The sequence below is a fragment of the Chiloscyllium plagiosum genome, unplaced genomic scaffold (genome assembly GCF_037043375.1).
Source record: "Chiloscyllium plagiosum isolate Xiang-an unplaced genomic scaffold, Cpla_swu_hap1 HiC_scaffold_25, whole genome shotgun sequence".
Taxonomy (NCBI): Eukaryota; Metazoa; Chordata; class Chondrichthyes; order Orectolobiformes; family Hemiscylliidae; genus Chiloscyllium; species Chiloscyllium plagiosum.
In genome coordinates this window covers 25,552,947-25,566,043 of record NW_028270163.1, presented here as the reverse complement: position 1 = coordinate 25,566,043, position 13,097 = coordinate 25,552,947, and the positions used below count along the sequence as shown (strand labels likewise).

At 39.8% G+C, this 13,097-nt stretch overlaps 1 protein-coding gene across 3 annotated transcripts in view; it reads left to right on the top strand.

Moving 5' to 3' along the window:
* pik3r6 (phosphoinositide-3-kinase regulatory subunit 6) overlaps nt 1-13,097 on the top strand; it is a 101,754-nt gene that overhangs the window by 44,432 nt on the left and 44,225 nt on the right. For all 3 annotated transcript variants that reach the window (XM_088000526.1, XM_043714585.2, XM_043714584.2), the window contains 4 exons: nt 7-72; nt 3,029-3,161; nt 4,846-4,915; nt 10,092-10,275. In XM_088000526.1, the coding sequence (XP_087856652.1) occupies nt 7-72; nt 3,029-3,161; nt 4,846-4,915; nt 10,092-10,275 (453 nt within the window). The remainder of the gene's footprint in view (nt 1-6; nt 73-3,028; nt 3,162-4,845; nt 4,916-10,091; nt 10,276-13,097) is intronic.

Genomic DNA, 13,097 nt, shown 5'->3' with positions numbered 1-13,097 from the left:
TAATAGGCAAAGAAAGATAATAAGCACTACATTCTACCTTTATTGAACATCCTAATGTACACAGTTATTCAGGTGGGTGTAGACTGAATCCTGGTATTTGATTTGTACTGCAATATAAAGCTGACTGAATGTAGTTTTTCAAATTATTATTTAGCATATGGCATTAAAATGAGCCACTTAAATTGTGAGTGAAATTTCGATATTCATTGTTATGGAATGAGCTAAATTTAACTCCTCCAGTTTTGTTTGAAAACACAGCTTCAGTTTATCAGTAGATCATTACAAGTGTAATTATTACTAGTTTGTTTACTGTGCATGACGAATCCAAAGATTTATTTTTGAGATGCATGTAGTATGCACGTGATTCTTCACAAACTGTCTTCTTGATGATACAAGCTTTGTTTTTTGAGATTGCACAGTAAAATATCATGTCCAATGTATCGAGGTCCTGTTGTTGGGTTGCCCTCTAAGAAAGAGGAACAGTTAGAGGCAAAGTCATCACCACGCTGGTCTGACTCCTCATAATGGCTGGAAAACTTAGCTGCCAGCAATCCAATATCCAGTCTGTAAAGTAATGGTGGAGATGACATCATATAACATCATGACATCATTATATGGCATAAAACAAACTGTCTTCCAGACTCACCGCTGTCATGGAATATTTCCACATCTCTCCATATTCAACAGATGACTCCTGAAATCTTGAACTAATACCAGGAATAAGCAGATTGCTTTATGAGGAAAGGCTACACAGGCTAGGCCAGTATCCTCTGGAGTCTAGAACAGTCCTGAAGGGTCTTGACCAGGTGGCTAGAAAGAGGATGTTCACTCTTGTAGAAGAATCTAGAACTAAGACTTATAATTTAAAAATAAGGGGATGCTCATTTAAGGATAAAGATGAGAATTTTTTTTTCCTTAGGGTTGGGTATTTCTGGAATTCAGTTCCTCAAAAGGCAGTGGATGCAGAATCTTTAAATATTTTTAAGGCAACAGTTGGTAAGTTATTAATTAGCAAAAGGATGACAGATTATTGGGAGAATGCAGAAAGATTAAAATTAGTTCAGCTACAACCTTATTGAATGGTGGAACAGGCTCAGAGGGCTGACTGACATACACTTGCTCCTTGGTTATTTGTTTGAAAAGATTGAGTGACATAGCAGGAAGTAAAAAATAAATTAAGAACCGTAGATGCTGGAAATCAGAAACAAAAACAGAAATTGCTGGAGAAACTCAGCAGGTTTGGCAGCATCCGTGAAGATAACACAGAGTTAATGTTTGAGTCCAGTGACCCTTCTTGTTTTTGAATCGGATGGCAGGAAGTAATTTGCCTTGCTTTTTTTAAAACCGTCAAGTAATGGTGTGTCATGCCTACAATGGCTTTCATTATTGTTATGTTGCAAAACTTAAAGAGCTGGGACCCATCAAATGAATAATCTAGGTAGCTGATGTAGTTTTGTTTATTTTATCAGCAGAGATACAAAAAGTTTTCACAATGTGTGGTTTTCTTTTGACATATCAGCCAAGGAAATAAGATAAAATTGCATGAAAAAGTTGCCATGCACTTCAGTAATACTCAAATTCTGTAATACCAAATGACTATTTGTTACAGTTTCATTAAGATTAAAAAAAACTTACATTTATATAGCAACCTTTTCACCTTGTATTTCCTACGTGCTTTCCAACCAATAAATTACTTAAGTGTCATCACTATTCTAATAGAGATTAACATGACATCCAATTTACCCACAGCAATGTAGAATGAGATAATTGACTAATTAAAGTGTCAATAGAGGGTCGTGCATTAGTTGGGACACCATGACAATTCCGGTGTTCCTTTCTCAATAATGCTGGAGGATCTTTTACATCTCCTAAGCTGGCAGGCAGGCAGCCTCAGGGACAATCTTGATTGAAAGACTGTGTCCTCGACTTTACATTTCTTCCCAATTCTTTGACTTAACTGAATAATTTTTAATTTTAAAAGAAATACTATGTTGCTTAGTGCAGAAATCCTGCTGCAGTCAGGAATGTGAAGTCTATTTTAAGACTCACATCATGGACAGAACAATAGAACTTATACGCTGGGCCTGGGCAGTGTTGCTGAACAAAGAGACCCTGGAGTGCAGGTTCGTAATTCCTTGAAAGTGGAGTCTCTGGTAGAAAGGATAGTGAAGAAGGCATTTAATATGCTTGCCTTTATTGGTCAGTGTATTGAATATAGGAGTTGGGAGGTCATATTGCGGGCATCATGTACAGGACATTGGTCAGGCTACTTTTGGAATACCGCATTCAAATTTGTTCTCCCTGCTACAGGAAAGATGCTGTGAAACTTGAAAGGGTTCAGAAAAGATTTACAGGGATGTCGGCAAGGTTGGAGGGTTTGAGCTATAGGGAGAAACTGACTAGGCTGGGGCTGTTTTCCCTGGAGCGTCGGAGGCTGAGGAGTGACCTTAGAGGTTTATAATATTACGTGGGTCTTGGATAGGGTAAATAGGCAAGGTCTTTTCCCCAGCACAGGGGAGTCCAAAACTAGAGGCCATAACTAGAAGGGTGAGAGGGGAAAGAGGAATTTGTTTTTCACGCAGAGGGTGGTGTGTGTATGGAATGAGCTACCCAAGGAAGTGGTGGAGGTGGGGACAATTTAAAAGGCACCTGGATGGGTGCAGGAATAAAAAGGGTTTAGCGGGGTATGGGCCAGATACAAGTGGGACTAGATTAGTTTGGAATATCCGGTTGGCACGGACAAGTTGGACTGCAGGGTCTATTTCTGTGTTGTATAGATCTATGTTAAGCCCATGTCATTGACAGAAAATAAATTTAATGTGTATAGTTCAATCAAAACCATTTTGTGTTATTTCGTTGTCTTTTTAGAATTTTTTTTTGCATCTCAAGGTTGGGTTTTCTTCAGCCATGCTTAACTACCAACATTTTGATTCATGAGTTTGCCAAGTTACTTCTCAGCAAATAATGTTATTTAATTAATGCAAAATTTTGAAATGTTCTACTGGGTGTTAACTATCTTTCTTGCCAGGCTGCATATATTCCTGATGATCTTCACGAAAAAGCATATAAATTTTGCAAAGGGCTGCTATCCTTCGCCAAACCCTACTGCACCATTGCACATGAATATGCAGTTATGTTAAAAGCTGAAAGAAAGGCGCCAGGTAGGTGAACATGTTCTAAACTCTTGAAGAGATACTAAAAAACTGGAGGATACAATTATTATTACCAATTCCTTTAATAGTCCTTCTCTCTGCGTGTACAAATATAGGTGTAAACCAATAGCTGGGAGTTGGAAGGTGTGAGACAATACATGACCTTATACTTTTCCAGATTGAATTCCATTGGTCATTGCTGTGCCCACCTGACCAGTCTATTGCTACCCACCTCAAGTTAATTCTCTTCACTGACTGTCACTGTTCTGTCATCTCACCTGTATTTAAAAAAATACATATGTGCATTATTCATAAATTTATCTATAAGTAAATACAAAATGTCCAAGAAACCACAGCAGAATTTTGACATTCCTCATTTGAGCTTCAATCCAGTTACGCCAAAAATACCATTTTCAAAACATGAAATGAAATGAGTTACATTCCCATTATGTCTATGAGGGCACCTTGAAACTTAACAAGCCCTTGTTAAATTTTGGCAGAAAGACCTTAGGGGTCTTTCTTCACTGCACTTTGACAGCAGCTGCCCCAAGCTTTAATGTATCCATCAGTATGTAGTCCTAGACCGTTGGAATGTGCCAGTCTGCGACATTCAGTCAAGGTCAACTCTTTGCACTGGAAGACTAACCAGTTTCAAGCAGACCAAAGAGGGTCTTTCACTGAGTTAATGGTCCTCCAGTTGCAGTTGATATTTGTCTTGGTGTGCATCCTGGGGAACAGAATGTAGAGCACAGAGTCCTGTGATATGGAACTGCTCGGGACAAACCTAAACAAATACCTCTGCATATCTCTCCAGGGCTTCTTTCCAGCAAGAGATACGTGGTGGTCTCTTCACCACTGCGGCTATATCATGACAGCGAGAGCCCGGGTGTGCAGGAAGGATCTAAAGGGTAGTGCCCTTCTCCCCACCAGTTAAGCTATGACTCAGTGCTTGTTGAAAAGCTCTGGCAGTGAGGCATCCAGCCTTTTGTTCAGCAAACCACCCAATAGGATCCACTCTCTCTTTTCACCATGGGCCATCCAGGACATTACATGCTGACCACTGCCTGATGGACTTGTGGTCAAAGGTGTTTTCCTTTGCAAATTGTTTGAAGAGGGACAGGTGGCATGGTACAGTCCAACAACATGGAGAGTTTCATGGCAACCTGGCCAGACCTATCCTTCACAACATGGGTCAGGTAGAACCTCAGTACAGGGTGACACTTGGTGTTTGTGTTCCAAGAGCCTATGCACAGCCCTGAATCAGCCACACACAAAGGTGCTACTTCCTCTCGTGTTGCTGACTGCCTAACACAGGGTTCTCACAATACCTACTCTTCTCCTAATCTCTGTCTAATGAGAGAGCAGCCTAACATCCCCAGAGACTATAGCAACCTCTAATCCTGTAGGGAGACTGAATCATGATTGAATACAATCTGCACTATGTCCAATCTTGTAAATATTTCTTCTAAGGCTCCTGATTACAAGTAATTTTATTTTATTAAATGTTTTTTCTCATGAATGAATATAATTTGATTTTGGTATTTCTCAATGTAAAAACTTTAATATGAGTTGTACATATGATGTTCAATCAATATTTCAATTGTATAAAATTATTTTATAATACTTAAAGATATGCACAAATAGCTGTTAATTTTAAACAATGATATTTGATTAAAGCTTATTATTTTTACAGGTGTATTATACCAAAGATTAATTATTTCTGAACATGGACTGAAAAATGACACATCTCCACACTGGGAACGGTAAGTAGACAATAACTGGATAAAACAGTCCATAGAATAAATGGCAATAATTGAAACAGACAGCCTATATTGCCAGTGTTTGGTCATTTAAGAGGCAGCCTCTGTGACCCATGCTGGCAATATTGTCAGACCAGCACTGTAGACTCAGCATGGCAGGATTGTGAAGCTGAAACTCAATAACAATTGAACAAACCAGTTTTTCCTCACATTTTTCTATGTGTTAATTCTGGTCCTCTGCCCTCCTGCAGTGACAATGTTGAAGTTGGAAACGGCTGATGTGATAGTTTTGGTGGTATCTCGCTCTTAAATTGGTGTTTTATGGTTCTGCATGAGCATAATTACTATCGGGATAGTTGCAATGTATATTTTAAAATCCTAAATTGGTACCTGCCTTTAAGCAAAGTGCTGTGTGAAAAGTTTTATGCTTCTGCTAATTCAAGTGTGAACTTGGTGCTGATGACCAAGGGGTTGGGAGGATAGAGCTTCCATTGGATTTACCTTGTCTGCTTTTGTGAGATTGATAGTAGTCATGATTTGGAGATGCCGGTGTTGGACTGGGGTGTATAAAGTTACAAATCGCACAACACCAGCTTATAGTCCAACAGGTTTAATTGGAAGCACTAGTTTTTGGAGTGCCGCTCCTTCATCAGATGGTTGTGGGATGAAGGAGCAGTGCTCCGAAAGCTAATGTGCTTCCAATTAAACCTTTTGGACTATAACCTGTTGTTGTGTGATTTGTAACTTTGCTTTTGTGGGGTGATTGAATTTTTACTGTTAATAATATGCAGTCATCGGGGGTATGGGGGGGGGAGAGATTGGAATTGATGTCCAGCCACCGCCCTCTATGTGGCATGTAAGACACCTTTCTGACACTTCCTCCTGTGGCCATCAAACAGACTTTCTGTCTGCCGTATTTGTCCAGACTTGCAAATTAGTTTCATTCAAGCTCTATGCATTGAGTTCTCCCCCTTTTTTATTGCCAATTCCAATTTACGACTATCTCTGTCAGATATTCCACTTGAAGATGTGGCCTAAAAAAAAGCCGTAAGACCACATGGCAGAGAATGACAGTGACCTCAGTCTGACAACATAGTTCAAGCTAATGTTACTATTTATGTTGCTCTATAGACTTCCTTTACAATTTACCACCCACTTCTCCAAGTACTGTACTGTCATGTTAGACAGGAGCAATGTATAACTGAAACACAGGTACCAATTTAGTTTATCTAACTTTACAACACTAGCTGAAGTTATCTTGGTAATGTTCTGGGCATTCCTATTCCTTGCCTATTCACTTGAAAATCCAGGGGGTTTCACACCTGTTTCTCTCATTAATTTCCTTCAGTTTTTAAAAAAATACCTATTGCTTCTGCCTCTGAAAGGTCTGTCTTGTGCAGTGTTGAGATTAGAACAAATTATTTTCCCCTAAGGGAATTAAATGTCAAACAAGTGGCAATGAGTTGGAATCGGGTGGCATTTCTTAATAGGAAGGATCAATGTCAATTGAGAAATTTGACTGAGCTGTACTGAATGAAATTGCATTATTCTCGGAAAGAAGAGGAAGGAAATTAATGTTCCCCAAAGTTGGGACTTCACAGATGGTGTATACGTCAGGCTACCATAGAATAATTGCATGTTAACTCTGGATTGAGTGGTTTTCATGGGTCTGAGTGGACGTTTTGGTTTGGCTTATGTTCTTCTTCTCTGTCTTCCTTTTCTGATAGTTTTCTGACAATTCACAGACAGTGATGTTTGTTTGCTCAATATTTTTGATCTCTACAAACATTTTCTGATGAAATATTTTCATCCTCTTGACACAAAGAAGAGCAAAATTGCCCCCTCCCTCTGGGCATGTTTCTTTAACAGTCATAAGTGTCTTTACTCCAAGTTAACCTTTCGGTATCTCTGTCGGAGAAAGATCTGCTACCCTGCCCACCTACAGCATGATTTGGAGATGACGGTGTTGGACTGGGGTGTACAAAGTTAAAAATCACACAACACCAGGTTATAGTCCAACAGGTTTAATTGGAAGCACTAGCTTTCGGAGCGCTGCTCCTTCATCAGGTGGTTGTCTACAGCACCTACAGCATGACCACGTAGGAAACACAGAAGCAGGCACATGAAACACAGAGATCGAGCCTGCCAACACACACAGAACACACTCACAATGCCCCAGTCTTGGCCAAACAGGCTAACAAAGAAACCAGATGTGGCCAATCTACTTCCAGACAGAGAATACACTTCCCAAACAGCCTTCATAGTAAAGTTCCCAGCCCCAATTAGCACAGCAGTCCCAATACCCTAAGGGCAGGCTCGCTTCCCATTGAAACCAATACCGCATAAACAAACAAGCAGACCGAGGAGCTTCAGAACACTTTGCTTGCAGGAGGAACACAATGGACATTCTTCAATGCCAGGAGAAAGAACATTTACATATATTCATACGGATGGGAAATACAGTGAAGAATCCACATCTTTCCTATAATAGGGCGACCAGAACTGGACGCAGTATTCCAAGTGCGGTCTAACCAAAGTTTTATAGAACTGCAACAAGATCTCGCGACTCTTAAACTCAATCCCCCTGTTAATGAAAGCCAAAACACCATATGCTTTCTTAACAACCCTGTCCACTTGGGTGGCCATTTTAAGGGATCTATGTACCTGCACACCAAGATCCCTCTGTTCCTCCACACTGCCAAGAATCCTATCCTTAATCCTGTACTCAGCTTTCAAATTCGACCTTCCAAAATGCATCACCTCACATTTATCCAGGTGGAACTCCATCTGCCACCTCTCAGCCCATCTCTGCATCCTGTCAATGTCCTGCTGCAGCCTACAACAGTCCTCTATACTGTCAATTACACTTCCAACCTTTGTGTCGTCTGCAAACTTGCTGACCCATCCTTCAATCCCCTCATCCAAGTCATTAATAAAAATTACAAAGAGTAGAGGCCCAAGGACAGAGCCCTGTGGAACACCACTCACCACAGACTTCCAGGCAGAATGATTTCCTTTTACTACCACTCGCTGTCTTCTGTTGGCCAACCAATTCTGTATCCAGACAGCTAAGTTCCTCTGTATCCCATTCCTCCTGACCTTCTGAATGAGCCTACCATGGGGAACCTTATCAAATGCCTTGTTGAAGTCCATATACACCACATCTACAGCTCGACCCTCATCAACTTTTCTAGTCACATCCTCAAAGAACTCGATAAGGTTTGTGAGGCATGACCTTCCCCTCACAAACCCGTGTAGACTGCATTTAATCAAGCCATGCTCTTCCAGATGGTCATAAATCCTATCCCTCAGAATCCTTTCCAACACCTTGCAGACGACAAACGTGAGACTTACTAGTCTGTAATTGCCAGGGATTTCTCTATTTCCTTTCTTGAAGAAAGGAATTTCATTTGCCTCTCTCCAGTCCTCAGGTACGACTCCAGTGGAGAGCGAGGATGCAAAGATCTTCGCAAGTGGCGAAGCAATTGCATTTTTCGTTTCCCAAAGCAGCCGAGGACAAATCTGGTCTGGGCCTGGCGACTTGTCAATCTTAATGTTTGACAAAATTTTCAGCACATCAGCTTCCTCTATCTCTATCCGTTTCAGCATGCACACCTTAATTTCCATTCAGTTTATTCTTGTTTTAATCGATTTGCAATTTTCACCATTATAATGTAACTGTGTTACAATTATCACCTTTGTGTTGTAGCCCTATAAAACCTACCAGCACCTCCTGTTCAGGGAAGAGCATTCTGACCATCTGTGCAGAGAATCAGTTCTGTGTCAGCCTGGTCAATTTCTCTTCCACGATATCGCTTTGTTTAATTAAACTGTCAATTTCACCGCAATTCACCACATTTTATGGTCTCTGATTCAGTGGGCTGAATTTCTCCGACAATCTCAAAGGTAGTACCTGTAGGGATTTGGGCTAGAACCTGGTGCTGTAAAGCTCTTTGGATGCTGCCTGAACTGCTGTGCTCTTCCAGCACCACTAATCCAGAATCTGGTTTCCAGCATCTGCAGTCATTGTTTTCACCTCGTTGATTTTTAACCTTGCCCACCCCAGTCCAACACCAAGCATCTCCACTTCTAGGGATTGCACATTCCTCTGCCCAATAAATGTAAAGGTAATTGTCTGCAGTGATATAATGGCTGCCTGTAATTGCCACTAAATAAAACTTCCTATATTATTTAATCATTTTATAAATAAAGGAATTGCTCTAATTTTCACGGGTCTGATGTGAAATTCCATGGTGCTTCAGTTTACATTATCATTATCTGTGACCTCAGCTTTCCCCTTCCATGGATCACTTTTATATTTTAAGAATTGTTTTAACCTCGTTGCATTTTCATGATGGCTAGTTTTTTTACATCTTGATGATGGTTCTTGTGTAGCTTTACAACCATTTCAGACTCGTGACATTACCAAATTTATTTTGTTGAAGGGTAAAGATATGCAGGATAGCAGTGATGTTGATGTTAAAAGAGATGAGATAGATTAAAAATTATTAGGTGTTACTAGTATGATGGCTTAAAAGATTTTGGGAACAAGGAAGAATCTAAACAATATAAGCACTTCCAAAGTTTTGAATTCTTAGGAAAGAAGCAGTTAGTGTCAGACCCTTTTTATCCCAATGAGATGGGTGTGTATAGCAGAGAAGAGTATTATTTGAAATTGTTTTACTTGAATCTTATCAGGACCAAAGGTGCACTAAATGCAGTAGCAATCGTAAAATAGGGTAAGACACATAAGCATATGAGAAAGGAAAAGGTCAAATTAAGAGGGAAGTTGTGTTGAATTGGATAGTGGTGCACTGCAAATCAAAAATGTGTTCTCGTGACGCCTAAGCAACAGATATTTTTGAACCTTTTTTTTGCTCGTTATCTATTAGAAGCCAAGAATTTTGCTAAGTTTAATGAGTACCAGAGTCCAAGAAGAGACCAGGAAGTCCTCAATGGACTTGAGCTGATGTGGAGCTCAGCCTCTTTAGCTTAACTTTGGGGAAATATGAGATCTAAAATATGATAATTATATTTATTATTTTATTCGGAGTGAGGTGTTTCTCATGAGCAATCTTAGAAATTGAGCAGAATTTATGTGATATCGTGCCTTTAAGAATAAGCCATGCCTGTCCAAAGAAGTTTAAGTTATTTGACAAGGGAATTATTTGTTTTTCAGGGTTTTTATACTTGCTGATCCTGATCTTATCTCTGAAGAGGTCTGTAATGCTCTTTACAATGAGATCCATTCAATGAATCCTAATGAGATATTAACTAAGAATATGGGTCATGCTATAAAACACACCATACAAGCAGCCCTGGGAGAGACCTGCAATATCAACAGACTGGATGAGGTCTTGGAGGTCAGTAGGTTCTCCAAAATTAACTTTTTTTTGATGTTGAGTGTTGAGAATCACAGGTAATTTTAAAAGCTGGTTCATATACATAGTTGAGACTTTGAATACTAGAATCTATTTTTTTCATGTATCGTACTATATTAACTAACTAATATTAAGATAATACACCATTAGAACTACCCAGAAGCAAATGATATCTAATGAGAATGTATCTTTATGTGAACTTACCCACTATTAAGAGCACAGAAATATTAAAAATAGGAACAGGAGTCGACCATATAGATTCTCGAGCCTGCTCCACCATGCAATACATTATGACTGATCTTTTGGCTCAACTCTACTTCCTTGCTTTGTGTAACACGATGACATTTATTTTTCTCTTAGCTGTGTGCACATGCATATACTATTCAATGGAAATTTCACCCCTATAATGTTTTTCAATTTACTTTCACTTTTCTGCAAATAATTTTGAAAATAGCTTTCAGCAAAATGTCTGTAAGGTTAAGACAAAATGTTCCCCAGTGTAGGCGATTGAACAGCTTTGATGCAGGCAAATAGATACAATCTATGTTTAGATGGTACAGGCCAAATCCATCTCTCAGCTCTGGCTGGAAATATTAATTCCTGACAAACCCTGGATTCATCAGGCACAACACGATAATGTAGGCATTAAATAACATAAAGGGCAGATTAATGAATACATGCAATCATGTTGTATTAAAACCTGCTATTTTTGAATATTTTATTTCATAAAACCCTTACATTGAAGATTAGAAATTTTAAGTGATTAAGGTGACTGCTAGAATAAAGATTCAAAAAGCATTTGAAAAGAACTATGTGTGAGACAGCGACATTGCTGATTTGAAATGTTGGCATAAAAATTTATGATTAACAAAACTGACAGGAAATGTTTGGTGGAAAATCAGGCTATAGGAGGTCCAGAAACACTAATGCAAAGTGTGGGTAGATCAAAGAGTTTTACTAATTACAGATAATTAGAGGGAGAGAGAGAGAGAAAAAAAAATACCTAGAAAGAAATGAGCCCTGAGTTGTCAGTGATATGTGACTGTTTTATCACTAGTGCATTACGGGATGAACCATATGCAACTGCAAGATGGCAGCAAAGTGAACTTGGACAGTTTTAATTAAATCTTCAAAGCATTTGTCACATCCTGTAGACTGCTTATAGAACAAAATCCCTAAATGAGCTGAATTATTTTTGTATTTGGATTAATTTGCAACAAAATCATAGTTTTCTATTTCATTTACCCATTGGCTTATAATTATGTTATACTAAATTCTCAATCATCAATAAAGTGACAGAAGGTGTCATCAATAATACTATCAAGCAGCACCTGCTTAGCAATAATCTGCTCAGTGACACCCAGTTTGGATTCTTCCAGGGCCACTCAGCTCCTGACCTCATTACAGCCTTGGCTCAAACATGGACAAAAAAGCTAAATTCCAGAGGTGAGGAGAGAATGATATCAAGGCTGCATTTGACTGAGTGTGGCATCAAGGAGCCCAAGAAAAACTGGTATCAGGGGCAAGCCGTCTGTTGGTTGGAGTCACACCTGCCAGAAAGGAAGCTGGACATGGTCATTGGAGGTTGTCATCTCCACTCCAAGATATCTCTGCAGGAGTTCCTCAGGATAGTGTCCAACCATCTTCAGCTGCTTCATCAATGATATTCCCTGCATAGTAAGGTGAGAAGTGGGGATGTTTGCTGACGATAGTGCAACGTTCAGCACCATTCGTGATTCCTCAGGTACTGAAGCAGTCCATGTTCAAAAGCAACAAGATCTGAACAAGGTTTTGGGCTGACAAGCGGCAAGTAACATTCAAGCCACACCAATGCCAAGCTATGTCCAGCACCAATAATAAACAGTCTAACTACTGCCTCTTGACATTCAGTGGTTACCATCACTGAATCATCCACTATCAACATTGTGGCAATTATCATTGACCAGAAACTCAACTGGACTCACCACATAAACATAGTGGCTACAAGAGCAGGTCAGAGACTAGGAATACTGCAGCGAGTAACTCACCGCCTGAGTTCCCAAAGCCTGTCCACTGTCTACAAGGCACAAGTCAGGAGTCTGATGGAATACTCAAAAAGCTTGAAACGATCCAGGACAAAGCAGCCCACTTGATTGGCACCACATGCACAAGCATCCACTCCCTCCACCACCGAGTGGCAGCAATGTGTACTATCTATAAGATGCACTGCAAAAATTCACTAAAAGTCCTCATCTAGCACCAATAACCGCTTCCATCAAGAAGGACAAGAGCAACAGATTCATGGGAACACTCCCACCTTCACCCTCCAAGCCACTCACCATCCTGACATCAAAATGTATCGCCATTCCTTCACTGTCATTGAGTCAAAATCCTGGAATTACCTCCCAAATGGCATTGTGGGTCACCCCACAGCAGGTGGATTGCAGCGGTTCAAGAAGGCAGCTCACCACCACCTTCTCAAGGGCAACTAGGGACAGACAATAAATGCTAGCTTGCCAGCGATGCCCACATCCCACAGAAGAATAGGGAAAAGAAGCCTTTAATTTTATATACTGTTGAAGTACATTCTCTGCATTTAGTACTTTTAAATTTGCCTTCGTGTTTTAAAATTGGCCATGATCTTTCACTCTGTTCTAACGGCTGATGAGGTTTGATAGCATCTACAGAAGTGCAATCAGAGTTAACATTTGAGTTTTGAAAAATGTTCACTGGACTCCAAATAATCCAGCTCAGTTTGGGATTTTGTTCTGTAAGCAGTCTACAGGCATTGGCAAATTTAATTAACTGGCCCAAGTTCACTTTGC